A 25887-nucleotide genomic window follows, 5' to 3' on the forward strand; every position below is an offset into this window, starting at 1 on the left:
CCCTCCCTGCCACCTATATATACGGAGGTTTTAGGGCTGATTTGGGACGACTTTTCCACGGCAGCCCGACCACATACCTCCACGGTTTTTCCTCTAGATCGCGTTTCTGCGGAGCTCGGGCGGAGCCCTGCTGAGACAAGGTCATCACCAACCTCCGGAGCGCCGTCACGCTGCCGGAGAACTCTTCTACCTCTCCGTCTCTCTTGCTGGATCAAGAAGGCCGAGATCATCGTCGAGCTGTACGTGTGCTGAACGCGGAGGTGTCGTCCGTTCGGTACTAGATCGTGGGACTGATCGCGGGATTGTTCGCGGGGCGGATTGAGGGACGTGAGGACGTTCCACTACATCAACCGCGTTCTCTAACGCTTCTGCTGTACGATCTACAAGGGTACGTAGATCACTCATCCCCTCTCGTAGATGGACATCACCATGATAGGTCTTCGTGCGCGTAGGAAAATTTTTGTTTCCCATGCGACGTTCCCCAACAGCCACATCCTTCCTTTCTGCCTGCATGCCCAAGTTCAAAGCGTTTCGTATCACCTCCCTGCACCCCTCTTCTTTCAGCCAGTTTGCTTTGAAACGAGGTATAAACCCGTGAGTTGGACACAACATCAACCTTGCAGCCCCTTCGGTCTCCACGATGATCGGTCGGTGATCCGAGTGGCGTGGATCCCCGTTGACCACCCAGGAAGCTGGGGATCGGTCGCACCAAGCAGGCCTGGCCACTGCACGGTCCAACCTCTCCTTAGTGTAGTTAGCCGCTACATGGTTGTTATTGCGCCAAGTGAAAGCATCACCCCACAAACCCCAAGTCCTTCAGGTCACTAACTTCTAAAGCAGATTTAAAGCGGTCCATACAGATTTGTGCTCTAGGGGGACCTCCTTCCTTCTCCCAGTTCTATAGAATTTCATTGAAGTCGCCCATACACAGCCATGGTTTGTCATTTTGATGCTTCAGGATACGCAGCAAACGCCAAGTGTTTTCCTTCTCTTCTGCCCTCGGTTCTCCACAGATCCCGGTCAACCGCCACACAAATCCATCTGGTTCAGTGATCTCCATGTCAATGTGGTAGCGGGATATGAACCCAATCAGCCTCAGATTGATCTCCTTCTTCCAAAACAAAGCCAAGCCGCCACTCTGCCCTTCGTTGTCCTTAACAAACATGTTAGTCATTCCCGTCTTCCATCGCAGCCACTCCATCTGTGCGCGTACCATCTTTGTCTCTGATAGGAATAGTACGTCGGGGTCCTCCTTCTTCCGGAGATCCAGAAGACTTCAAATTGCCGGGCCATTCCCCCAAACCCCAGCAATTCCAAGTGATGAGCTTCATTGGGTGTTGCACGGCTGTTCCGACAGCCCCGCTATAACATTTTCTTCTCTATTGTTTCCCTCTGGTCTCTTCTTCTTCGGTGACACCCCTTCCTTCATCTCAACATCTGGCGGAGCTCCACACCTCTTGCCACCCACGTGCACCCCTAGCTATGTGCTATCACCCTCCTGTTTCCTTTCCCTCCTCCTGAAGCCCTTATACCCTTCCCCTACTTTCCTCTTCCACGTTAGAGACATCCTCCTTTTTAGCCTTATCATGCTCTATCTCATTGATATGCGATGTCCCCCATTGCGTTTCTGCGGTGCCACCGTGTACTCCTCATGGTTCGGCCTTCTCATCATCCCCTCTATTATCCCTCCCCTCCCCTTTTCCTTGAGGTTGGGATTTGTCTCCTGGGATCTTCTGTAGTGTAGGTCAGCTGTTTTCTGCTCCTGCCACCCAGATCACCGCCTTGGTCTTCCTTCGACACACCCCTGATTTGTAGAGGGCTTGTCACCTCCTCCACCTTTGCTCCTTTATCCTGCGTGTTTTTCTCCTCTTATTTCCCTGACGATTTCTTCCAAGAGGGAGCATCACTGCCATGTTTACTTCCGCTGCTTGTCTAACCCATCCTCCTTCAGGAAGGACTCCCCCCATAGTCAGCCTCTCCTCTTCTCCTCTCCTCATATCCATGACTTGCCTCCGGAACATATCTCAGCCATCTCCCATACTCCGCAACTTCCCCTTTTTTCAGCTTCCTTCTGCATTCTCGGTCAGTGTGTCCCATCCTACCACATGTGTAGAAGAAGTCCGGTAGGAATTCATACTGGAAGTAGCACATTTTCCTCCCTTCATCCTCCTTCCCTCTCCTTTCTTTTACTATTGCATCTCCATCTATATCCTCTTCTTCATCTAGGTATAATCCCCTCATAAGTGGATCAACCACCCTAATCCGGACCTTCATCCGAAGATATTGCCCTAAGGCAGTCCCATCTTCTCCCGTGTCAACCTCCACCAATTCTCTGATTTGCTCCGCTATATTCTCTGCCAGCTCCTTGCACATCATTCCCAAAGGCACATTGAAGATCCTGACCCATATTGGCACCTTCTCAAATGTATACTCATCAATAGATTTGGCTGGATCAAAATCTTCCATCACTAGTAAATCCTTTCCAAAAGTCCACGACCCATTCTCCACCGCTTTTCTCTTCCATGCCTCCTGCTGAAACAGAAACAAAAAATATGTTCCCCCCATCTCCTTTACCTCTAGCCTGCTCAATGGGCACCAGGCCCTCGTCAGCGCAACATCCATACCCGCCACGTACCCTGGCTTGTCCGACATGAGCTTCCTCACTGCCTTCGCCACCCCCTTGCTGTTGTCCCTGTTGCTGCACCCTCCTCCATCCTATCTTCACCCCCTTCTTCTCCGTTTCAGACAGATTCAATTTTTTGAGCATTCCTTCCACGCCTTCCATTGCTTCCTGACTTCAACCTCCTTGGACTACCGACCTAGGAAAGGTGCCTTACGACCCGGTGCCCTAGCCACACCGGGAAGGCTTATGGTGGGTATGGAGGATTGTTTGCCGGGAACCCCTGGAAGACCCAAGTGAGGACGCCCCACACGCAAGGACGACAAGGAGGGGGGATCCACGGGCCATCTCCAGGAAGACTCCGCAGGCGGCACGCCTGATTTGGGTGGGGGTGGGGGAGCGATGTGGGGGATGTGCGGGCGATGAGCGAGCAAGTGAGCGTGCGGTGAGCGAGCAGCCAGCGAGCGTGTGAACCGAGCAAGCGGGGCGGAGGACGAGCGAGCGAAGCGGCTCGCGAGCAGGCGAGCGAGCGGGCGGAGAACGAGCGAGCGAGCGCACCTGGGAGGCCTGCGGGAGGGAGAAATCCCCCACTCGAGACCGGCGAGGAGGGAAACCAGGCGAGATCGAGGAGTTCCTGGAATCGCGGCGGCGGGCTTGCGGGGACGGGGACGAGACGCCTCTGGAATCGCCAGAGAAACCCTAGCCGTCACGGGTGGACGGACGAAGATGATGTACATGGTGGGCCTAGCAGAAAGAGAGGGGAAAGAGGCTGACCGGTGGAGTTTGTGCATGCAAAAATAGCCCCGGTCGCCCCCATGCGCCTCCCTAAGGGCTGATTTTGGCCTGGGATCGCCGGAGCTAATTTTGACCAAATCCGATGCAAAACGACGTTCTGAGACGCGACTGGACGACTTTTTTTAACGCCAACGATAAAAAAGGCGGTTGAAAGAACGTTTTGGGGGCGCGGGTGAAGATGCTCTAAGGGCAAATGCGTGAAGCGTCCTTGATAAGTCAAACCAGCTTCGATATGAGGCCGCTGGTTCCAACAATGACAGCGTTCATTTGATGGTCCGGGGACGTCGATGTAATTTCTCGTATTATGCTCTATGTTTCTTTTCAAACATAATAAAACTGAAAAGAAATCCAAGGTTTCAAACAGACGACGCGGTTGTCACGAGTAGACGAGCAAATTTCGAAACGCGCCCACGCTGGGAGCCTCCTCACACCGCTTCCCCAGATAAAGACTCCCCCAGCCGCCACCCCCACTCGACCGCTCCCCCATCTCCGTTCCTAAACCCCCACCCCCCCTCGCCGGAACCCTAACCCTAGCCCCGCCGCCGCCCCCCCTCGCGCCGCCGCCATGAGGGAGATCCTCCACATCCAGGGCGGCCAGTGCGGCAACCAGATCGGGGCCAAGTTCTGGGAGGTGATCTGCGACGAGCACGGCATCGACCAGACCGGCAAGTACGCGGGCGACTCCGACCTCCAGCTCGAGCGCATCAACGTCTACTACAACGAGGCCAGCGGCGGCCGCTACGTGCCCCGCGCCGTGCTCATGGACCTCGAGCCCGGCACCATGGACTCGCTGCGCTCCGGGCCCTACGGCCAGATCTTCCGCCCAGACAACTTCGTCTTCGGCCAGTCCGGCGCCGGCAACAACTGGGCCAAGGGCCACTACACCGAGGGCGCAGAGCTCATCGACTCCGTCCTCGACGTTGTCCGCAAGGAAGCCGAGAACTGCGACTGCCTCCAGGGTACGTGCTCCCTCCCCCACGCCGGATCTGACCGAGGGCTCGCCCCCTCTCCGCCTAGATGCATCTAGCCTGTAGATCTAGGCTTTATTCCGCGTTCTCTGCGCCGTGAACTCGTAGATCTGAAATGTTTGCCGTAGTTTTGTCCGATTTACAAGACCATTTAGGAATTCGGGCGGCTAATTTCTCCCTGAATTTGTACTTTGTGCGCTTACTGGTGCATTGACCGCTGATTTAGATGCGTGAGTAATTATCCCTCTCTTCTTCATTGCAGGATTTCAGGTCTGCCACTCGCTGGGAGGAGGAACTGGATCCGGAATGGGTACCCTGCTCATCTCCAAGATCAGGGAGGAGTACCCGGACCGCATGATGATGACATTCTCTGTGTTCCCGTCGCCCAAGGTGTCTGATACGGTCGTTGAACCATACAATGCTACCCTCTCTGTGCACCAGCTTGTTGAGAACGCGGATGAGTGCATGGTTCTTGACAATGAGGCTCTCTACGACATCTGCTTCCGCACTTTGAAGCTTACCACTCCCACCTGTAAGTGCTAAAACGTTCTCCAGGTCCATTTCTGCCTTTCTTTGTCATGTGCCAGAAGTCAGCAATTGTCATTCTGGTGGTCTGTTGTATCTCTTTAGTCATGTTTAGTGTCACATACCTGTTGCTTTCACATGATGATCAGCAAGTCTTAAATTCATCTGTTGTTTGAAATTGTGCAGCACCCTACAATTGTTTTTTTTATTTTCATGTCTCTGTCTTTGAATTACAGTGCGAATATAGCCTATTGTTCAGTGCAGTAAATGCAATTTGCAAACATTGTATCTTTTATTGAGTATACAGTTGCACATACCATTACTTGTTTGTTGTGGATGGATCTTCTGGCATACTATATATGTACGCCACTGGTTGTATGTACTTTTAACACCATGAAGGATATTTCTTTCTTCAGTAGTTGCTTGTGCTAGTCTTGTAGGTGGTATTACTTGAATCAGTATTTCATTGTCCATGTAAGCTCATGACTGGTGAAGTGAAGATAAATATTATTAATATACTACAGTACTACACCATTATCAGTTTTTTTGTATGGATTGTTTTATGCCATTGATTATCTACATGTAAACACTGAGCTCGTTACCTTTAACACCATGAAGGATAGTTATTTCATCAGCTGTTGCTTATGCTAGTCTTGTACTCCCTCCGTTTCTAAATATAAGTCTTTTTTAGAGTTTTCACTAGAAAACTACATACGAATGTATATAGACATACATTAAAGTATAGATTCATTCATTTTGCTCCGTATGTAGTCCCTTGATGGAATCTCTAAAAAGACCTATATTTAGGAACGGAGGGAGTAGGTGGTATTACTAGAATAAGTATTTGATTGCACATGTTACGTGGAGCCTTTTAACTCATAACTGTTGGACTGAAAAGATGAATATTTGTACCATACTACGTTAGTTAATTTGTTCTGGTTTTGCTCATAAATTTGTTCACTTGGTTCTTATCTTTCTTTGTTATTATTTACAGTTGGTGATCTGAACCACCTTATCTCTGCAACCATGAGTGGTGTTACCTGCTGCCTTCGTTTCCCGGGTCAGCTCAATTCTGACCTCCGGAAGCTTGCTGTGAACCTGATCCCATTTCCACGGCTGCACTTCTTCATGGTTGGATTTGCTCCGCTGACCTCGCGGGGTTCACAGATGTACCGTGCTCTCACTGTGCCTGAGCTAACCCAGCAGATGTGGGACTCAAAGAACATGATGTGCGCCGCTGACCCAAGGCATGGCCGCTACCTCACTGCCTCGGCCATGTTCCGTGGGAAGATGAGTACCAAGGAAGTGGATGAGCAGATGCTGAACGTCCAGAACAAGAATTCATCCTACTTCGTGGAGTGGATCCCCAACAATGTCAAGTCAAGCGTGTGTGACATCCCGCCCACGGGCCTGAAGATGTCGTCCACGTTCGTCGGCAACTCCACGTCGATCCAGGAGATGTTCCGCCGCGTGAGCGAGCAGTTCACCGCCATGTTCAGGAGGAAGGCCTTCTTGCACTGGTACACAGGCGAGGGCATGGACGAGATGGAGTTCACCGAGGCCGAGAGCAACATGAATGACTTGGTGGCCGAGTACCAGCAGTACCAGGACGCGACAGTCGAGGAGGAAGAGGACTATGAGGATGAGCAGGAGGACGAGGAGGCCGTCTGAGGCGCGTCTCCTCCCGTTCTTCCCATTGATATGCCTTATATCGCTCGCTAAGTTGGTGGAGTGCTCGTGGTGCTGTCAGGTGGTGATAGCTAGATGCTATTCTTTTACCCGTTCTAAACGTCGGTCGTGTTGCCTTGTCAGACTTATTTTTTCGTTATGTGGACTTGTGGTGGTGGTCTGCTCATGTCGTGATGAGCATTGGTGTAAGGTTTGACTGATGACTGCTTGGTGTGTTATTCAGTAGTGCTACTAGTCTCAAATCTCTATTTTGTGTCCAGTATTTTTAGGCCAAGTTGCCAAACATGCTTCTGTCATCCAAGTTGCCAAACAAAATTTTCTCACCTTGGAATGCATTTGAACTGGAGTCAATCATGCTTTGGTCGAGTGAACTTACAACCTACAGGCGAGTTCATTCAATATTGGAATCAAATTGCCTGTAGGCTGAAAGTTCAACTGACGAGTCAATTATGCTTTGGTTGGTGCTTGGGAGTGAGATGCTGTTATTGTTTAGTAGGCTTTTGTTTTCTATATGAAGTTCCTGCTCTTTTGGATTGGCAAACTTGATTCACAATGCTGTTTTGGTATTCTAGGAAAGTGGCATCTGTGTTGCTTTATGCATTTCGGAATTCTGTAAAATGTAAGGGCATTTCAAAAGTAGAACTGATGCATGGTATAAAATAACCTTCTTATGAAGCGTTGTGTTTGGATATCAAAATTTGGTGTAGTAAAACTGAAGTAATATCTTGGATTGAATGGAGAACTTGGATATCCAGTACCACACACAATTTCACTCTTCAACACGAATGAAACTCACTAGTAGTAGTAGGTGCCAATGTTTGCAACCTCAAATTTGGAGCTTGAAGGCATCGTGGCCATCCGGGCAATCAATATTTTCCTTAACAGCTTGGATAGTAAAGAACAATGGTCTCGGATTACACATACAATGGTCTTGGATAGTAAAGAACAATGGTCTCGGATTGCACATACAATGGTCTTGGATAGTAAAGAAGAATGGTCCGGGCAATCAATATTGAAGTGATCTTGCCAGTTTCACCTCCTCAAAAGAAATTGAGTTCTCATTTTCATACATTGCTAATACTAAATCCAAAAAATTATTATAGCTCACAGAGAAACTCTCGGATTACAGAGACAGTTGTGTGACACCACATGAACATCTAACATGATGACAGCCTCAAACATCAGGACACTACAAAATCTCGAAAGCCCGTAGGACGGTGGCTTATCCGAGGAAGTTCATGATCACCAGGTGGAGCACCAGACTGCACAGGACGAAATCTGCAAAGGCCCTTTCTGGAGCAAGATCCTGCAGATAATGTTTTGACGTACAACCAACGTTATGCTGGAAATCTAAAGAACAAACCATCGCAGCAGATAAAACGCTAACAGTGAACGTGGACTTACCTTGAATTCCTTGTTGTCCTTGTTGACTTGAATACGGAGGCACACTGCAAAAAACGTAGACATTTACATATCATGCAGCCAATGGAAGGGTAACCAGGATCGAGAGGGGGTTAAGAAATTCTTACCAGCAAGCACCGCAGTTCCTATGCATGACAGGACACCAGAGAGGAAAGAGTTGAAGGGAAATGACCCAACTATTCCCATGTAAACAACCTGGTTTGCCACATAAGGGAGCATTTCAATAGTTTTCAAACGGCTCGGCCTTTTTGTAACTATATAGGTGAAGATAAGACTTATGGCTTATAAACTGAAGACAAGGGTAAAGATAATCAACAAACGAACGTGCTTAAAGGGAACTTGCACCGATCCTTATAATCTGGCCAGTACACACTACATCACGCATATCACCTTGAAAACAACGGCTAACACTTTCATCTGTCAAATCGAACATCAAGGGGCATACAATTGCTTAGCAATCCATGCCATTTTAGACCTACACGAATTTGGTTGCCAGATGGCTATGTACTGGGTACAGCAGATTCTTGCAACCTGATACCCTGCTCCTGTACAAAATTGAGAACTGTGGAATAATAAGTAAACATGATATCACCCTTTCTAAATCCTCACGCTATACTAGAGCAAGATATTTCAGAATGTGACAACCCTCTCTGCATCCTTGTTTTCTTGAAGATGGAAATTGTTCAAGTAAGATTTCAACTTGTTCATCCTAAATCATATATCCTCAACAAAACGTAAAGCATAAAAAATTACCTGAAGAAGGGCAGTCACCACGGCAAAAACCACGTACAGGTCAATGATCTGCAGAAATATGAGAATAGGATCATCAATCAGATATTCGACAGTGGCCACAGGCGGTAACACGAGAGAATGGCAATTGCCTTGAGATTTGTGGGCGTGGCGGCATAGGCCTTGTTCAGGGACTGGATCAGGAGCTTGGCATCCCCCGCAGCCTTCGGCATCCTCGCGAACCTTGCGCACTCAGAACGCTTGGAGCTAACCAGTAAGAAACAAAAACAATTCACAGTCAGATTCTCTTGCACGGTAACAAGGCTAGATGACAACCTAGCAGCTCACAGGCATGCGTTGGGAATTTGGACATGTTTGTTTCCAGAATGGTAATGCAAATGGTCAATGGATTTACACCGTTAGTGTGAACGAAAAAAGAGGGGCTGAAGTCGAAATTTGTTTGGTCACTTGGAAATGTAACTTCAATCAATCCCTAAATTTGGTGCGTGCCAACCCAAACCGGTAACTGGTAATCTGTATAGTTCGTGTGATATGACCAAATTAAAAACTCGGGAGAAATCAAACAAGAAGAACCGAGGGACGTGTTGGTTAACCAAGTTAGGGTTCAATGATTCTTCTTCTTCTCCTTGTTTGGTTTGGTTTTCCAACTGGTGACGGCATTTGATTACATTATACGCGGTGTTTGGTAAAGAACTTCCATCCTCACACTGGTCACGAAGCAAAAAAAAAAAAGAAGAACATAATAGATTCAAAACAGCCTGACAATCTAGAATTCTCAAGGCACCAGTAGCATCAAAGTAGAAATCTCAACTGACATTTGGATCTAGGACGGTCAGCAGTGGTGCAGCCTGCAACTGCAAGAGCAGCTTCTGAAGGAGAACAAGCTGGGATCTGGAGGGAGAGACGGGAGAGGAGGAGGCGCGGGAGATCCCGAGGGGAAGCGTCACTCACCTCAAGCAGTGTGAAGACGGGCTTCCGGCGGCGCGTAACGTAAGGAACTCGCAGGTGGGGATCGGATCGGGGGCCCTCCCTCCGCCGGCGGCGCTGCTGCGACTAGACGGAGATGAAGAAGATTGGGGTGGAAGAAGTTGGGCTGTACAGTCGGCTTGCGCGCACTGGACTGCTCGTTAGTGGGCCGAGCCCACCAAACAATGTTGTAGGGAGTCAGGTTGTACGTATCCCTCAAAGATACTAAAAAAAAAAACGTATCCCTAAAAAAAGGGGTAAAAATGTACGTATGATTTGCGTTTAAAAAAGGAAAAAAAAATGCGTGAAACCTCTAAAAAAAAGGTAAAAATGTGTGATTTCACTGGGAACTAGGGTAGAAACTGCAGACGGGTAAAAAAAATCGCCTTATATTTCTCACATAAATAATAATAATTCCACGGCAAAACAATGGTGCCCGCCAAACACGACACGATGTACCACTAGTGACTGCTCTCTTGCACAAAAGAATGGAATGAATGTAGAATCCACACACACACAAAGATCTCAGCTTCCAAAGAATCTGCCCCCAAATCTTCAGCACTTCTTGGCGAGGGCGCTCTTGGCCTTGTGCCGGAAGAGCACCCGCTTCCTCCCGCGGGTCGCGTTCTCCACCGTGATCACCACCTTGCCGGCCTCCGCCGCGCGGAACGAGTTGCGCACCGCCTCCTCCCCGGCGCCCACCTTCCTGCCCTTGCTCACCACGATGGTGTACGCGCCCTCGTCGGCCGGCACGAACTCCTCCGTGTACCTCACCTCCCACCCCAGCACCGTCAGGTCCCAGGTCAGCGTGGTGTCGCCCTCGGCCGCCTCGATCTCGATGGCCTCGGTGGCGCCCGCCTTCACGACCACCTCGGCGATCTCGGCGTCGTGCTCGCCGGAGAACTCGGCGTCCTCGCCGTCGCGCTTCAGCCCGCCGTACTTCACCGGGATGGCCTCGATCGGGATGTACTTGAGCAGCGTCTCGGTGACCTTGGAGGGCCGCGCCACCACCAGCTTGCTCTTGGTCCTCTGCGTCAGGAACGGGAAGAAGACGGCGCTGAAGGCGTAGTAGGAGAACGGCACGTTGATCAGGATCTGCGGCACACCAGCGCCACGCAAAATTCCAGTCAGATCTCGAAGCAAATTCAGTTAAAAATTTCGAATTCGGTTAAAATTTGAAGGCATGATTCGGGTGGTGGTACTGGTACTCACGTTCCGGGCGACGAGCTCCGGGTAATTGTCCTGGAAGAGGTCGAGCACCTGCTTCATGGCGACGCGGAGGTCCTTCTTGGCGGGGCCGGGGGAGCCGCGGAGGTCCGTCACCTGCAGCAGCGAAGCGACGCCGCCGGGGGTGAAGTCGAGCTCGGCGACGTGGCGCTCCATGGCGCGCACCCGCCACCGGAGGAACCGGGCCGGCTTCTTGCCGCCGTCGGTGCCCAGCGCGCTCTTGTACACGGCCTCGTCTGCGAACACGCCCAGCGCGTTGTAGCACACCGGGTGGCCCTCGCGGTCCGCGCCGTCCAGGTAGCACGCGCCCTCCGGGAGAGCGTCGTCCTCGTCGTCGCCGTCGGCGGCGGTGGCCGCCAGGCTCTTCCACTCCCGGCGCCACCGGAGCGTGCGGCGGAGCATCTCGAAGGCGGCCCCCGCCTTGAAGTCCCGCGCGCGGAGGAACTTGAGGAGCACCACGTCCGTCGCCTCGTCGCCCTTGCTCGGCAGCAGCGGCACGCCCCACAGCGCCACGTCCTTGTCGACGACCACGGCCACCGCCTTCTCGCCCTCCTCTTCCGCGGCGGCGGTCTCCTCCTTCTTCTCCTCTTCCGCCACGGCCTCCTCCTTCTTCTCCTCTTCCACCACGGCCTCCTCCTCCTTGGCTTCCTCCTCTTTCTTCTCCACGGCCGGCGCGGACACATCCTCCTTCTTAGCCTCCTCCGCCTCTTCCTTCTTCTCCTCAGCGACCGCCTCCTCCTCCTTCTCCTCAGCCGCAGCCACCGGCTTCTTCTCCACGGCCTTCTTCTTCTTCTTCCCCTCCTTCTTCTTGGCCTCCACCTTCACCTTCACCTTGCCACTCCCGTCCTCCAAGTCAAACAGCTTGCCGTCCACCACGGCCTCCTCGACCATGGCGCGGAGCTCAGCGAGCGCCTTCCTCTCGTGGTCCTTGAGATCGCCCAGGCGATTGCTCTCCTCCCTGAACGACATGTTCTTGGCCACCACAGCAGCCGCGCCCGCCTCCACCTCGACCTTAGCCGGCGCCGCCGCCACCGCCTCGACAGCCCCGCCGGAGACGACCTCCACGCCCATGCCGCCGATCACTCACTCACTCAACAAGGAACCTCGCAAATAAGCAAAGATGGCCGGAGATTCCCGTGCGGTGTCAGAAGAGAAGGTGGGCTGGTGGCAGGTGGTGTGTGGAGCGGGGAGGAAGAAGGGAGCGCTATATAGCGGGCACCTGCAGCCTCGCAACGGCTACGGGGCGGGGGCCAATGGGGTGGCGCCAGATGGGACGGGGGGGAGCCGTTGGGTCGTCCGCCTTCGCTTTTCCTTTTTTCCTTCTGCGGCGGGCCGGCCCATGCCAACGGCTACCTTGCGTTGCTAACCGCTTTTTGTTTTTTGTTTTTTTTGGCGCGGCAGTGCTGGTTACAGCTTACAGGCAGCCAGTAGAGAGGCCAGCCATGCTATGCTAGCCTGTTTTTTTTTTCTTTTAGAAAAAAAGAGATGCTAGGCTGTTGTTTGTTGTTTGATTGATTGATACGCTTTTGTTGTTGGTGTTAAATAAGTACTAATAAATAAATCTGACTGGGTGACTGCCAGCTCGGATTTTGACCTGACAGCAGGGGCGCTCTCGCTCTCGTTCTTGTTCTAGGCCACGTCGTCATACTGTTCGCACAACAATTATGAAAATAAATAATGTATCATTGCATTTAGTGGCGCATTGTTTATGGCGTCGCAGCTAATTGCAAGCTGGAGAAATGCATGCAAAAGGGGTGGTGGTTTCAATTTGTAGCACGGACTAGCGCCCACTTCAAAAGAAAGGGGAAAAAAAGGGCAAAGGAACAGGTGCACCCCGTACGTCTGGGTTGGCCTACGAAGCAGGCGTCCTTGTTCTAGGCCAAATCATATGTTTCATACTGTAGTGGCCTAAGATATGCCTTTTGAAAGCTTGGGAAATAAAAGAAGCGGTGGTTTTGATACCGACGAACAGACGCGCACACTTTTTAAAAAAAATATACTCTCTCCGTCTCAAAATAAGTGTCTTAAGCTTAGTATAATTTTATACTAGAACTAGTACAAAGTTGAGACAGAGAGAGTAATAGTTTTGGTGAAGGGCAAGTACACCTTCGGTTGGCCCATACAGCTGCAGTTACCAACGTTTGCCAAAAAAAAAAGAAAGAGAGAGTAGGCTGTACCGTGTACAGCACAGCGCAGCAAAGAGCAAAGGAAAGCAGCCGACTGTTGAGCAAAAGCTGACAGCCGTTGCCGTTGCCGTTGCCAATCAAGCAGAAACAGCCTTGCTTTCGGTCCAGCTGGTTGCCCATCAGAAACACCTAGCAAGGCCAGTTGCTACCTGTTAAACGAAGAGCCAGCCAACGGCAACAGGACACAGGCACGATTGAACGACGCAAAGTTAAGCGGGAAAGAAAAGAAAATGCTGGTTAATGGTCCAATCATCAGAGATTTTGGAAGCATTCGTCGGGTCCAGCGCAGCATGGGACCAACCGCCCAAATCCTGCCCCAAGTAGATTTGGCCACCACATGGTCGATGGGGGTGGTACAGGATCAAATTATGGACTTCCGGTGAGCAAATCATGGGCTTCTGCTGATGCATACTACCAATGCCAAGGATAAATGTTTGTCGTGGACCTCCCAACTGCTACAACCGTCGGAAGGGCATACTACAAGAATAACAATTAATTACAATATCATCATCCTGCTTACTATACACCACGTCCCAGCAAATGCCATGTGGCCGTCATCTTAGCCATCTTCCCCACCAGGAATCAGCCCAAAATTCATGAATGATGGAAGTTAGCCAGTTTGTGCCCATCATACGGCAAACATCGGCTTGCGCCATCCACAAAAGCGGCCATACCATCGCAACCGCGCCAGCCCGAGTAAAGGGAATCAGCGTTTGTAACTTGTCGATTTCTGAAGCACCTGCTGCTGCTTCACCACCTTTGCCACGATCTCCTTATCTGCTTCCTTGTATTCACCAGTAACCCTGTGGGAGCGAATAGGATTATCATTTTGGATATTTAGCTTGCTGTGCAGTCCGAATACAAGGTAAATATGTCTTTGGCGGGTTACATAAACCATAAATGACTCTGATTTTCAAAGGCACTTAATATGTTGAAATGGTTCTGAATGATCATCAGGAGATCTCAATTCAGGAAATGATGGAGACAATTAAGTTTTTGTGATGAGCATACCGGTCATATGTCAAGAAAGCATCCCCTATTTGCCCAATCACTTTATTCCGCACCTTCTTCATACAGACCTATGATTCCCCATCCAACCCGGAAAAACAGACAAGGAATGGGTCATGCACCGGCATCAAAACGAAGCAAAATAGGTTACAAAGGTGCAAAAAATCAACCTGCACGACATCAACAGGGCCAGCATCTGGATCCCTGTTTCGGTGTATGACGATACCATTATCACATTTGTTTATGAAATGTGCACTTCCACTGATGTCGTACATATTAGGCGGTGCGCCATTCCAGTTGTGAAGCTTTTTATAAAACATTAACACCAAATGAGGCCCCATTGTATAGAGTGCAATTGTGTTGAAAAGATCAACATGGGATTATGTAAAATTTGATTACCTGCCTAGGGTGCGCAACAAACCATACGTGACATGAATGATGTTGAGCAAAACGCTTAATCTTCGTAAGGATCTGGCTGACATATTCTGTCTCAGTTCTGTTAACAACATAGCAAAAGAGTTAACTCACCAAAAACAAAAGGAAAACATGTAGCTGGGTAATAGCATAGTTATAGTTGACATACTTGCAAAAACGCTACCTATCTTTTACAAAGAATGTATGGAACCGCTATTAGTAAACGGCAAAGTCATGCTCATGAGAGATTTAAGTAATGCTTACTGATTTGGAGGGCGCTGATGGTCAAGCTCATTATAAGGATCAATCACAAGACCACGTACTCCATGTCTTAGAACTGCAGCTTTAGCAAGATTAAGAACCCAATCGATGGATGGAAGGCAATCATCTTCACACCTGATTAAGCAACACATATTCAACATCAACTTACCGTGAACCGCCATTTCATACAGGCACATCATCCAAGAGAAATACAACTACTATTCCTTCCGAGTAAAGTGCGCATGAAGAGAAGCCAAGACACATACTGATGCTACCACACGTTTCTAAATAGAGCGGTCTTGATGACTGAAAATAAACATTGCTAATAGTGGCAGCTACCAATGTAGCCGTAGATCAATGAAGATATAAGTGTTGTGACCATATCTTAGCAGTTTAGCAGTTTAGCAGACCTTGGAAGTGCTATGGAGACCTTTCAAGCGGCCACAAGGAAATAATTTTGTTTTTTATTTCGCTTCCTCAACAAGCTATATAGGCAGCACAAAACCCAAGCGACAGGGTTTGACTCCAATGAAAGCGAGATCAATTTTGGTAAAAAAAGAGAGATAAGTAGAAAATTTGAAGCTAAAAAATATTTAAATTCCAAAGTTCATATTGAGAAATTACTTAGACAGACTAGGCTTATATTTTTCTAGAAATGGAATGGGAGAATGATAACTATAATGTGTTGCTCCTTTCCATATAATACATTTGGATTATAGTGCTTACATGCTTCTTTTTGCTATTTATGCCACCGCTCTTTGTTGCTTAGTTCCTACTATCATTTGGAATTTCAAGCTAGTATCGACCAGACCCTTACCAACGTCCACATATGGAACAAACATATGATACAATGTATGGTAAGTTTATACAAGTAATCATTTAGTTCTGTGTTTAGTGTAGTTCATATCACAAATATATAATTTTATTTTAAAAATGTAAAAACCAGTATTGATTAAAACTTAAAACACTTTCAAGGGTGCTTTCTGAAACAATGCTGCAAGGTGGGGTGGTTGCTCGCCTTCAATCTGGTTACATGCACACACCACAAGATAGCAGCTCCAGTTCTAAAATTTGCGTAAGGTGGGTTTCATGGGAAGATCCAAATCGTCTTTGAAAACCCTGACGACTTTACCACTATTTATAACAATGTAACTGAACTTAGTATATACCTAATCAGATGGAATGACTCATTCAACCATTCTTTGCCTTCCTCAAATTCATCTTGACTCATCCGTTCCACAGAGCCCCCATATCTGTAGAAACCAAAACAAGGATTGCTAAACCAACTAGATGTAATCACAGAACATTCAAAACAGTAAGAATAAATAGCCAAGTTCAGAGTGGAATCTATTCCAAAGTATCTTCTGTTGACTTCACAGTTGATAGCACGTGAGCTTACTCTTCCTCAAAAAGAATTGTTCTTTAAAAGGCAGTTGCTTATTCTAGGTATCACATATGAGATCAGATAAAACAGAGATACACTTGCAGACTCTTATCCTTACCTAGCATCAAAGAAAGGTTTCTTAATGTGCTTCTCCAATAGTTTCCGGGCATGGTCTCTAACCTAAACACCAAAATCATCGTTATTTCGAGGTGTCGAATGAAATGAAAGGCTAGATAGCATTGATAGTAAACAATGGCTTGCCTTGTTTTCCATCGAGCATAGTACAAATTTCCACCCACACTTATTGTTTATATTACACAGTAATGCATCGATCCACTCACTTTTGCCGGAATTTGGTACTCCTGTTACTATGGTCAACTCCCCAGGAACAACCTGCAGGCAAATAAACAAAATCATATGAGAAATTGTGGGTAATGCATTGAAGTCTGCAACTATAGCTTCCAATGTGCTACAGTTCAGGCCATCTTTTTGGGCACGCTAGCCACTGATGCTGGAATATTATAATTGCTTTCAGCTAGATCAACAAGTCAGAAAACATTGGCTACATGCCACATGTCAACAGCTATTCCCAAAATTGGTTAAATAATCTGGTTTCATGCCACATATCAATAGCTATTGCAGTCAGAAAACGACATTCTATGTGCAAATAAAGAAAAGAAAGGGAACTCTTGGCAGGAAGAAAATCACCTAGTTGTTTTTAACAAGTATCAAGGAGCCATAATACATGACTACACAGTATGAAGTTCACTGAAATTGGTTAAATGATCTGATTTCATGGCATATGTCAACAGCCATTGCGGTCAAAAAACAAGCTTCTATGTGCAAAAGACAACAAAGGAACTCTTTAACTTGGCAAGGGATGAACCCAGCTCAAACCGATCAAAATAGGACGAAAAATAAATAAAAAACACAACTAATATATACCTTGTAGAGCGCATCCATACATGTCCAACCAGTAGGAATTCCAAGCTCATCCCCATGAATTCCTAGATAATAACTATCGATCTCAGGGAAGAAATCTTTGAAGTTGAATAGACCTCTTATAGGATACAGTTCTGCACCTTCTATAACTTCTTTCAATGCTTGTGGTCCTAAGAACATAAGTACCTGTAGTTGAAAAGGGAGTTACAAGGATCAACCACAGGATGTGTAAGAACACCCAAAGTTAAAAAACAAAGTTGTCTAGTTTCATAAAAAAGAGCTAAAGATAATAGGAACTGAACTCAAATGTGGTATATATTTCAGATGGTTCTTCAGAATGTAGATTAATTGCACACACAAAACCTTACATGCTTTAATTAAGAACAACAAGTAGATTACTTTCAGAAAGCATCATAATATGTTAATACTACAATCTAGGATGAGAAAGTTAACACATGACTCTCGATACCAGTTAGCATAAGCTTATCGCTAGAGAGTCACGTTAGGAGCAGGACAATTTTACACCTCTTAGACCCTGGTCGTACTTTAACATCAGAAACCTTTCAGCATGAAAAACAAGCAAAAGAATTATAGCAATATTATTTATTAGTCAAAGTTGCATATGCATGCCATAAAAAACCTCGTTAGCATCTTTGCAAAATTCTGTCTCATTCTTCTTTGGCCATTTGACCCTCCAACACCTGATTGCATCAAATTAAATGTGGCAAACGAGTTAAATGAGGACCTGCACAGCCATAGGTAATTGAAGTAATTGTGGAAGCTTGTGATTGCAACACAATGGCACACAAACCTTTCTTTACCAAGACGTCGAGCAAGTTCCTCAGCAAGAGCCTGCCCTGGAGGATCAGCATCTGTTGCCAGTATTATCCTAGATGCCTAATACCATATAGCGAAACATATTCAGTACACCAAAACTTCTAACTTAACAATAGAGTTTGCGAATAACTTGAAACGAGGAAAATGCGCACCGGGTCAAGATACTCTTTGCAGTTCCACAGATATGAATACTTTTTATCCTAGCTTTACAGGGAACGTAAGAAGATGTTAGATCACAGTTAAGGTTTCCAGTACAGATCAGCTCACATTAAAGGAGCTATACTACAAAATAACAGTGGCAAACATAAACTGTAGTGACAAAACTAGCAAGTATCAGAAAATAGTTCTAACATGATCTTTGTCCGGAAGTTTGTTTGATACTTTCGCTGGTGCACCATCTGGCACACTCACACAATTACGATAGCCAGCCTCCTCCATGGAAAGTTTATCAATTTCACCCTCAACCTACAATGTCAGAAAGGACAACAAGCTAGTAAATACTTCGTGAACTCAAGCTGAAATGGATTGGTAACAAAAAATAAATAAGAAAAATGTCGCATGGCTAATGTAGAACATACAATGATAATATCGCGTGCTTGCTTTATATCATCCAGACCATACAAAATTTTCTCTGTGTTTGCCTCCTGTTAAGAAGAAAAAATGAGTATGAACAACATTCATATATATTAAGCATGCAACCTAAAAAGGAACAGCAGAACAAACCTGTGAAAATTTCTTAGAGACTTCCCTGTATTTGCAGCCAACAAGGACTTTATCACGTCTATAGGTGAAAGCAATAACAATCTGCAAACGAAATACCATATGTGTGTATCCCAATGCATGTTTTTCCATAGCGAAAATGCATCAAAAGTACAGTCATACCTTGTTATTCCTTTTACGTTGCGATACGTTGTTCCTTCGAAGTGTTTTTGCCGATATCATTCTTTCTGAAAAGTATGTCACGAGCTGCAAGAGATAACCATCTTACAGAATACCCATGTACAAAAGTTTTTGCCAGCATACAACAAAGAATGCAAAAGAGAACTATGAAGATGGTTTCGGTATCATTTGAAGAATATACCAATCAAAAAAGTCTACTTGATAATACTTCCATTACCTCATCACAAAGAGGCTCGAGACGAAGGTCCTCTTCACAAAGTTTTCTGATAATCTTAACTGGCTGATTTGCTTTGACTTCCTGGTCACTTTCATTTTCATTTCCAGAGTCCTTTGCTTTGTACGCCTTCGAAACTCCATCAGGCTGCAGACGTAAGACAGAACAATAGTGGTATCAAGATGTTATATTAATTTCAGTTTTGTTTAAGTTGTTGGTAAACCCACCTGGGTATAGCCTTTCCATCCACAATTCGCTCTAAAACAAGTCCAGTTTCCATGTGTACTGAAGAAACAGCATAGAACAGAGATCAGATGACAGATAGCCTACAGTACATATACCTTAAGAAAAACTCCAACTAACAATCTGGAAGTGTGCTGTACATAAAAACTCACCCATCTTCCCGGATGAAGACACTGAGGCTTCGTTCCTCGGTTGAGCCCCCTTCACACTAGTTAACAGAAGGGAAAGCATACTTAATCATTTTGTGCTTGATAGATCAAAAATATAAAGTACAATGGATCAGCAAAATAACATATATTTATCTGTACTATTATATACAGATGAACGTGTTTGTAAGCTGGTCATCAAACTGATCACAATATACAGCTACTTCCAGAGCGCTCTTTTTGTGAAAGGCAGGCCCGTTAATACATACTTCCAATGTGTGTGATATGTGAAACAGAAATGAGCTAATTAAACTGATCAAAACAAACTGTAGCTGTGAATTCTTGATGTTCTCAATCCAGACAAAATAACCCTTTTAGCTTACTTGCTTACCCAACTACATACATCATGAAAAGAAGAGAAAATGGGAAGAGCAATTCTTAATATCAGAAAAGGCATACCTGTGGGCAAATCGTCCGTTGAAAAATGCCAAGCCTCCACTGGGTCATATCTATTCCTTCCTTTTTCATCTTCTCAACCACCTTCCCTAATCGTTCTTCACGAGCCCTTCTCTCCTCCGTGGAACTAACTGTTATCCCAGAATGACAGCACATCAGTACAAAACTAAAAACAATAAGGATCCTACATCCAGCTGTTACTAAGCATTAGCAAACCACTTTCAACGCCAGAAAACAGCAGCTATGCAAAAACGCAGGTGTCCGAGGTTATTCACAACCGAGAGTCCGACAGAGCTCAAGTTCCGTAAAACAGAGTAAAACGCTTTTTCTAGACACGGACCAAGATTTCTTTCGAGCGCGATCTCCGTTGATACCATGTATATATAAGAACGCAGGCTTGAGAGCTATCTAGCTTACATACAGGCCAAAAGAATAAGAAATGTAACGCGGTACTGAAATTTCAGTAAGCACTGAACCAGCAATGCTCGCTCGGCGCAAGAGCTCCCTGTTGCAGGCGGCGCGTGATGCCGAAAGAAGAAGGAGCCAACGAATCGAGCATTACCATTCCTGGCGCGCGGGGCGGCGGCGGGCACGGCCTCGGCGGGGGCGGTCCCGAAGCAGCAGGCGAGCTCGGCCCGCCGGGGGAGGCGGGTCCGGGAGGGGAAGGATTGGAGGAGGCGGACGCGGTGGCCCCCCGCGGCGGCGAAGGCGGCGGGGAAGCGGCGGCGCGCGGCGAGGAGGGGACCCGAGCCCCCTGCGCCCGCGGAGGTGGAGGCGGCCATGAGGAGGAGCGACTGGAGGGAGGGCCGCGGTGGCATGGCGAGGCGGAGTTGGGGGGAGGGGGCGCTAGGGTTTCGGGGCGCTGGGCATGGGCTGGGGGAATCGGTGGAGGTCTTGGGGAGGAAGGAAAGAGAGGCGATGAGAGGAGGAGCAGAGGATTTTTGGATTGGATAGGAATAGGAGGGGAAGGGAGGAGGGCGAGGGAGGGGTTTAGGGTTTTACGCGCCGGCCGCCCGGCCGCGTGTTCCCCGGACTTGTGCTTACACATGGGTCCCGCTGCCAGGGACTTGGGAAACTTTCCAAGTGGTTCAGGGCGTGTTTGGCAGCCATAGTGTTTGGTTGTGTGCATTGATTCGGTTCATGTAACTATAGAGCTAACACTTATACTTAACACACAGAGTTATATAGTGCCTCTTGACTGTGATAGACAGTGATTGCGGCCTCGCGTCCGACACGACGAGCAAGGAGTCTCGGGCGAGCGTTCCCGCCGGCGTCACGACGATCTAGTTGCTAGCATCGCTGCCGCACAGAAAGTTTGTGCGGAGGAGCGTTGAGGAAGAGGACGGAGGAGGAGAAGTACAACGTGTGTCGGACCATGGCGAGTGCGGTGGACCGTGGTCACGGCGCCGCCTGCGACATGATGAGCACGGAGTTTCGGACGAGCGTTCCTGCCGGCGCGCGCGGCGAACTAGTTGCTACTGTCGCCACCATAGAGAATTTCCGCGCGGAGAAGCGTTGAGACAGAGGACGGGGAGTAGAAATGCAGTGCGTGTCGGATCATGGCGACTGCGATGGACAGTGGTCGTCGCGCCACGTCCGACACGATGTGCACGAAATTCTGCGCGAGCGACCCCGTCGACGGCACATCGAACTAGTTGCTAGCCTCGTCGTTGTAGAGAAAGTCTGTACGGAGATAGTGGACAAGGGAAGAAAAATGGAGTGCTCGTGTCATGACAGCGTTGGTGCAGTAGGACGAGAAAGAGAATGCCAAGATGACCGACACCAGAAACGACTCCGATGTAGTAGGATGCGGGCATGGAGGTCAAGAGGAACGATGCCAGCGTCGAAAGGGGTGAATAGGAGGGGTCTGAGACAGAGGGTAGAGGAGAAAAAATACAGTGTGTGCGTAATTGCGGCGTCAGTGCAGTAGTATCATCGAAACAGAAAACTTGCAACATGAATGTCGTGTAAAACTACGTTATGAAGCTACCGGTGAAAGAAAAATTCAAACGGCCGAAACTTCGAATCGATCGCAAAAATGGAACTGTAACATCGATGTGCATCTTTTTCGTGTAGATCTTATCTCGAATCAAAGCACCGTTGTGTAGATTAGAAAGGAAAAGGAAAAAAGGAGATTGGTGAGGAGCTTAGTGAAGGTAGAAGAAGAAGCACGTACGTACAGAGCTCACATCCCTCCAGCCTCATGTCGTGCACGGGCTCACCCATGTGCTCTCGTTGTGGCTCAACTCATCCTGCCTCGTAAGAAACCGTCGATCTGGGCGTGCCCAGAGAGCCAGGCCCAAAGACACTTTAAGTTTTGTGTGATGCACGGCCAACAATAAATGCAGGTAACCAAACAATCCAGTTTCTTCCTACATGGGTGTGGTTGGGCCTAATGCAGGCAACCAAACACATCCTTGTGATTTTTTTCTTCTTCTTTGTTTGGAAACATAGTATAGTTATAGTACCTTTTGAAAAATAGAACATAGTACAGTACTCCTGCCGATTCAAAACAAGAGTTGCAGTTTTGAACTGGTCCAAATCAAAATTGCAACACTTATTATGGAGCGGAGGTAGTAGTATTTGGAAGGAGAGTATTTGGATTCATTAGATAAATATACATATGTAATTAATTGTCATCCTACATATACCCTACATTTTAGTTAAAAGTGGTGGTTTCCGCTTTTATGCCGGCATCATGCTTGGCTCATGTCGTTTGCATATTCACAAGGCGATGTGTACTCTTGACTCTCATTGATATTTATTGTCCTCCTCCTTTTTGGAAGTTTTTCAGTAATAGTTGGATCATTTATTTTAAATGATGTGTTCCCTCTAACAAAATAGTATAGATTTATATAAAGGAGATTAAGAAGAGCGGTGGTTGGTGGTCGAACCATCACCAACACCCATTTTATATATGACAAAAACTATGTTTTTAGGTTAAGAGTATATTTCCCATTTAATCTCTGCTCCAAAGATCAATCCAAGCATTAGAGCATCTCTAGCAGACCCTTAAAAACGTGAAACCGTAAACGCGGTTTCCAGTTCACGAAAAACGCGTTATAAGGATAGATTCGAACTGCGATCGAACTAACCCCTTAAACTTCAACTATAAATCAAATTTTCGCTTATATTTTCCCTCATATCTTCTTCCTTTCGCCCCGTGTCCATGGTCAACTAAATTCGCTCCTAAAAACGGCGTAGAACGCACGAAGAGGCCAAATACGAAGCCGCCGGCATTCAGGACGGCTCACACGAAGCGACCATCGCCGTAGCTAGCTAGCTCCTCTGTCACTGAATCCATCGAGGAGCTAGTTAGTTAGCTAGCTAGCTCCCGTTCCCAAATCCATCCAGGAGCTAGCTAGCTAGCTCCCCGCGCCATTGCCGAATCCGCCCAGGACGACAGGGCTGCCGCCAGGACTGGTGGGGTGGCGGCAGCGAGGACTGACACGCGGCGGCCGGGGGTGGACGGGACGACGTCTGGGAACAAGCCATGAAGGTTCTGATGGTTGTTGGGCACCCTCGGGTTGGCTCCGAAATCCTTATATTCACAGGTTCAATGGGGATATTTACCATGCCCCTTAAAAAATCTTACAGGCAAAAGTCGTTTACGAAGTCTCTTTGGGACACTTTTTTAGCGCAGAAGTGTAAAATGACGGTTACTTTACGGGTTCATGAGTTATACAGGGTCTGCTAAAGTTGCTCTTAGACTTTTCCCTTAACTTTTGGTTGTTATTACCATTACTTTTTGAAGGTGCGTTATATCGACTAGAGGGGGGTGAATAGGAGATTTTTAGAATTTCATCGCCGAGGAAATGATGGGGAACATCGCATGGGAAACAAAAAATTTCCTACGCGCACGAAGACCTATCATGGTGATGTCCATATACGAGAGGGGATGAGTGATCTACGTACCCTTGTAGATCGTACAGCAGAAGCATTAGTGAACGCGGTTGATGTAGTGGAACGTCCTCACGTCCCTCGATCCGCCCCGCGAACAATCCCGCGATCAGTCCCACGATCTAGTACCGAACGGACGGCACCTCCGCGTTCAGCACACGTACAGCTCGACGATGATCTCGGCCTTCTTGATCCAGCAAGAGAGACGGAGAGGTAGAAGAGTTCTCCGGCAGCGTGACGGCGCTCCGGAGGTTGGTGATGACCTTGTCTGAGCAGGGCTCCGTCCGAGCTCCGCAGAAACGCGATCTAGAGGAAAAACCGTGGAGGTATGTGGTCGGGCTGCCGTGGAAAAGTCGTCTCAAATCAGCCCTAAAACCTCCGTATATATAGGTGGGAGGGAGGGGACCTTGCCTTGGGGCTCAAGGAGCCCCAAGGGGGTCGGCCGAGTCCAAGGGGGAGGACTCTCCCCCCCAAACCGAGTTGGACTTGGTTTGGTGGGAGGGAGTCCCCCTTCCTTCCCACCTCCTCCTTTTTTTTTCTTTCTCTCTTGATTTTCTTCTCCTTGGCGCATAGAGCCTTTTGGGCTGTCCCACCAGCCCACTAAGGGCTGGTGTGTCACCCCCAAGGCCTATGGGCTTCCCCGGGGTGGGTTGCCCCCCCGGTGAACTCCCGGAACCCATTCGTCATTCCCGGTACATTCCCGGTAACTCCGAAAACCTTCCGGTAATCAAATGAGGTCATCCTATATATCAATCTTCGTTTCCGGACCATTCCGGAAACCCTCGTGACGTCCGTGATCTCATCCGGGACTCCGAACAACATTCGGTAACCAACCATATAACTCAAATACGCATAAAACAACGTCGAACCTTAAGTGTGCAGACCCTGCTGGTTCGAGAATTATGTAGACATGACCCGAGAGACTCCTCGGTCAATATCCAATAGCGGGACCTGGATGCCCATATTGGATCCTACATATTCTACGAAGATCTTATCGTTTGAACCTCAGTGCCAAGGATTCATATAATCCCGTATGTCATTCCCTTTGTCCTTCGGTACGTTACTTGCCCGAGATTCGATCGTCAGTATCCGTATACCTATTTCAATCTCGTTTACCGGCAAGTCTCTTTACTCGTTCCATAATACAAGATCCCGCAACTTACACTAAGTTACATTGCTTGCAAGGCTTGTGTGTGATGTTGTATTACCGAGTGGGCCCCGAGATACCTCTCCGTCACACGGAGTGACAAATCCCAGTCTTGATCCATACTAACTCAACTAACACCTTTGGAGATTCCTGTAGAGCACCTTTATAGTCACCCAGTTACGTTGCGACGTTTGATACACACAAAGCATTCCTCCGGTGTCAGTGAGTTATATGATCTCATGGTCATAGGAATAAATACTTGACACGCAGAAAACAGTAGCAACAAAATGACACGATCAACATGCTACGTCTATTAGTTTGGGTCTAGTCCATCATGTGATTCTCCTAATGACGTGATCCAGTTATCAAGCAACAACACCTTGTTCATAATCAGAAGACACTGACCATCATCGATCAACTGGCTAGCCAACTAGAGGCATGCTAGGGACGGTGTTTTGTCTATGTACCCACACATGTAAATGAGTCTTCATTCAATACAATTATAGCATGGACAATAAACAATTATCTTGATACAGGAATTATAATAATAACTATATTTATCATTGCCTCTAGGGCATAATTCCAACAGTCTCCCACTTGCACTAGAGTCAATAATCTAGCCCTCACATCACCATGTGAATTACATTGTAATAAATCTAACACCCATACAGTTCTGGTGTCGATCATGTTTTGGCCGTGGAAGAGGTTTAGTCAGCGGGTCTGCTACATTCAGATCATGTGCACTTTGGATATATTTACGTCCTCTTCCTCGACGTAGTCACGGATGAGGTTGAAGCGTCGTTTGATGTGTCTGGTCTTCTTGTGAAACCGTGGTTCCTTTGCTAAGGCAATGGCACCCGTGTTGTCACAGAACAAGGTTATTGGAT

The 25887-nt window shown here is 47.6% G+C and overlaps 4 protein-coding genes across 6 annotated transcripts; 1 reads left to right on the plus strand and 3 right to left on the minus strand.

Annotated features, from left to right (window-relative positions):
• The first annotated feature begins 3781 nt into the window (after positions 1–3781).
• LOC123413646 (tubulin beta-3 chain-like) lies at positions 3782–6932 on the plus strand. The gene is made up of 3 exons (XM_045106581.1): positions 3782–4374; positions 4646–4915; positions 5903–6932. The coding sequence occupies exons 1-3, from the start codon at positions 3981–3983 to the stop codon at positions 6577–6579; spliced, it is 1341 nt and encodes a 446-aa protein (XP_044962516.1). The 5' UTR covers positions 3782–3980; the 3' UTR covers positions 6580–6932.
• A 649-nt stretch (positions 6933–7581) lies between these two features.
• Positions 7582–9893, minus strand: LOC123413647 (dolichyl-diphosphooligosaccharide--protein glycosyltransferase subunit DAD1). Of its 2 annotated transcripts, none has more exons than XM_045106582.1 (6): positions 9721–9893; positions 8901–9015; positions 8773–8820; positions 8127–8214; positions 8002–8045; positions 7582–7903 (listed from the first exon to the last, which is right to left on the minus strand). In XM_045106582.1, the coding sequence occupies exons 2-6, from the start codon at positions 8979–8981 to the stop codon at positions 7820–7822; spliced, it is 345 nt and encodes a 114-aa protein (XP_044962517.1). In that variant the 5' UTR covers positions 8982–9015; positions 9721–9893; the 3' UTR covers positions 7582–7819. The 2 variants fall into 2 exon arrangements, with proteins under 2 accessions (XP_044962517.1, XP_044962519.1); XM_045106584.1 differs by having other exon boundaries at positions 9585–9886.
• A 215-nt stretch (positions 9894–10108) lies between these two features.
• Positions 10109–12132, minus strand: LOC123413645 (patellin-4). Its single transcript, XM_045106580.1, has 2 exons — positions 10948–12132; positions 10109–10830 (listed from the first exon to the last, which is right to left on the minus strand). The coding sequence occupies exons 1-2, from the start codon at positions 12031–12033 to the stop codon at positions 10291–10293; spliced, it is 1626 nt and encodes a 541-aa protein (XP_044962515.1). The 5' UTR covers positions 12034–12132; the 3' UTR covers positions 10109–10290.
• Positions 12133–13528: 1396 nt separating this feature from the next.
• Positions 13529–20911, minus strand: LOC123413648 (twinkle homolog protein, chloroplastic/mitochondrial-like). Of its 2 annotated transcripts, XM_045106586.1 has the most exons (22): positions 20516–20911; positions 19957–20084; positions 19504–19559; positions 19336–19393; positions 19112–19255; positions 18877–18960; positions 18718–18798; positions 18573–18638; positions 18346–18459; positions 18147–18194; positions 17969–18054; positions 17798–17858; positions 17298–17343; positions 17161–17222; positions 16477–16608; positions 16334–16395; positions 16001–16084; positions 14835–14966; positions 14556–14652; positions 14327–14461; positions 14160–14227; positions 13529–13951 (listed from the first exon to the last, which is right to left on the minus strand). In XM_045106586.1, exons 1-22 carry the CDS (start codon positions 20769–20771, stop codon positions 13855–13857), a joined length of 2097 nt encoding a protein of 698 aa, XP_044962521.1. In that variant the 5' UTR covers positions 20772–20911; the 3' UTR covers positions 13529–13854. The 2 variants fall into 2 exon arrangements, with proteins under 2 accessions (XP_044962521.1, XP_044962520.1); XM_045106585.1 differs by having other exon boundaries at positions 17161–17343.
• Between the last annotated feature and the right edge of the window lie 4976 nt (positions 20912–25887).

The sequence above is a fragment of the Hordeum vulgare genome, chromosome 7H (genome assembly GCF_904849725.1).
Source record: "Hordeum vulgare subsp. vulgare chromosome 7H, MorexV3_pseudomolecules_assembly, whole genome shotgun sequence".
Taxonomy (NCBI): Eukaryota; Viridiplantae; Streptophyta; class Magnoliopsida; order Poales; family Poaceae; genus Hordeum; species Hordeum vulgare.

Coding starts and splice junctions, on each gene's coding strand:
- LOC123413646 (XM_045106581.1), top strand. CDS start 3,981: ATGAGGGAGATCCTCCACATCCAGGGCGGCCAGTGCGGCAACCAGATC. Junction 4,375..4,645: donor GAACTGCGACTGCCTCCAGG/GTACGTGCTCCC, acceptor TCTTCATTGCAG/GATTTCAGGTCTGCCACTCG. Junction 4,916..5,902: donor GAAGCTTACCACTCCCACCT/GTAAGTGCTAAA, acceptor TATTATTTACAG/TTGGTGATCTGAACCACCTT.
- LOC123413647 (XM_045106582.1), bottom strand. CDS start 8,981: ATGCCGAAGGCTGCGGGGGATGCCAAGCTCCTGATCCAGTCCCTGAAC. Junction 8,821..8,900: donor CCACGCCCACAAATCTCAAG/GCAATTGCCATT, acceptor ATATTTCTGCAG/ATCATTGACCTGTACGTGGT. Junction 8,215..8,772: donor TGGTGACTGCCCTTCTTCAG/GTAATTTTTTAT, acceptor GTGGCAAACCAG/GTTGTTTACATGGGAATAGT.
- LOC123413645 (XM_045106580.1), bottom strand. CDS start 12,033: ATGGGCGTGGAGGTCGTCTCCGGCGGGGCTGTCGAGGCGGTGGCGGCG. Junction 10,831..10,947: donor CGGAGCTCGTCGCCCGGAAC/GTGAGTACCAGT, acceptor GGTGTGCCGCAG/ATCCTGATCAACGTGCCGTT.
- LOC123413648 (XM_045106585.1), bottom strand. CDS start 20,771: ATGCCACCGCGGCCCTCCCTCCAGTCGCTCCTCCTCATGGCCGCCTCC. Junction 18,195..18,345: donor AACTTCCGGACAAAGATCAT/GTTAGAACTATT, acceptor CTGTAAAGCTAG/GATAAAAAGTATTCATATCT. Junction 14,653..14,834: donor CATCAGCGCCCTCCAAATCA/GTAAGCATTACT, acceptor TGTTGTTAACAG/AACTGAGACAGAATATGTCA.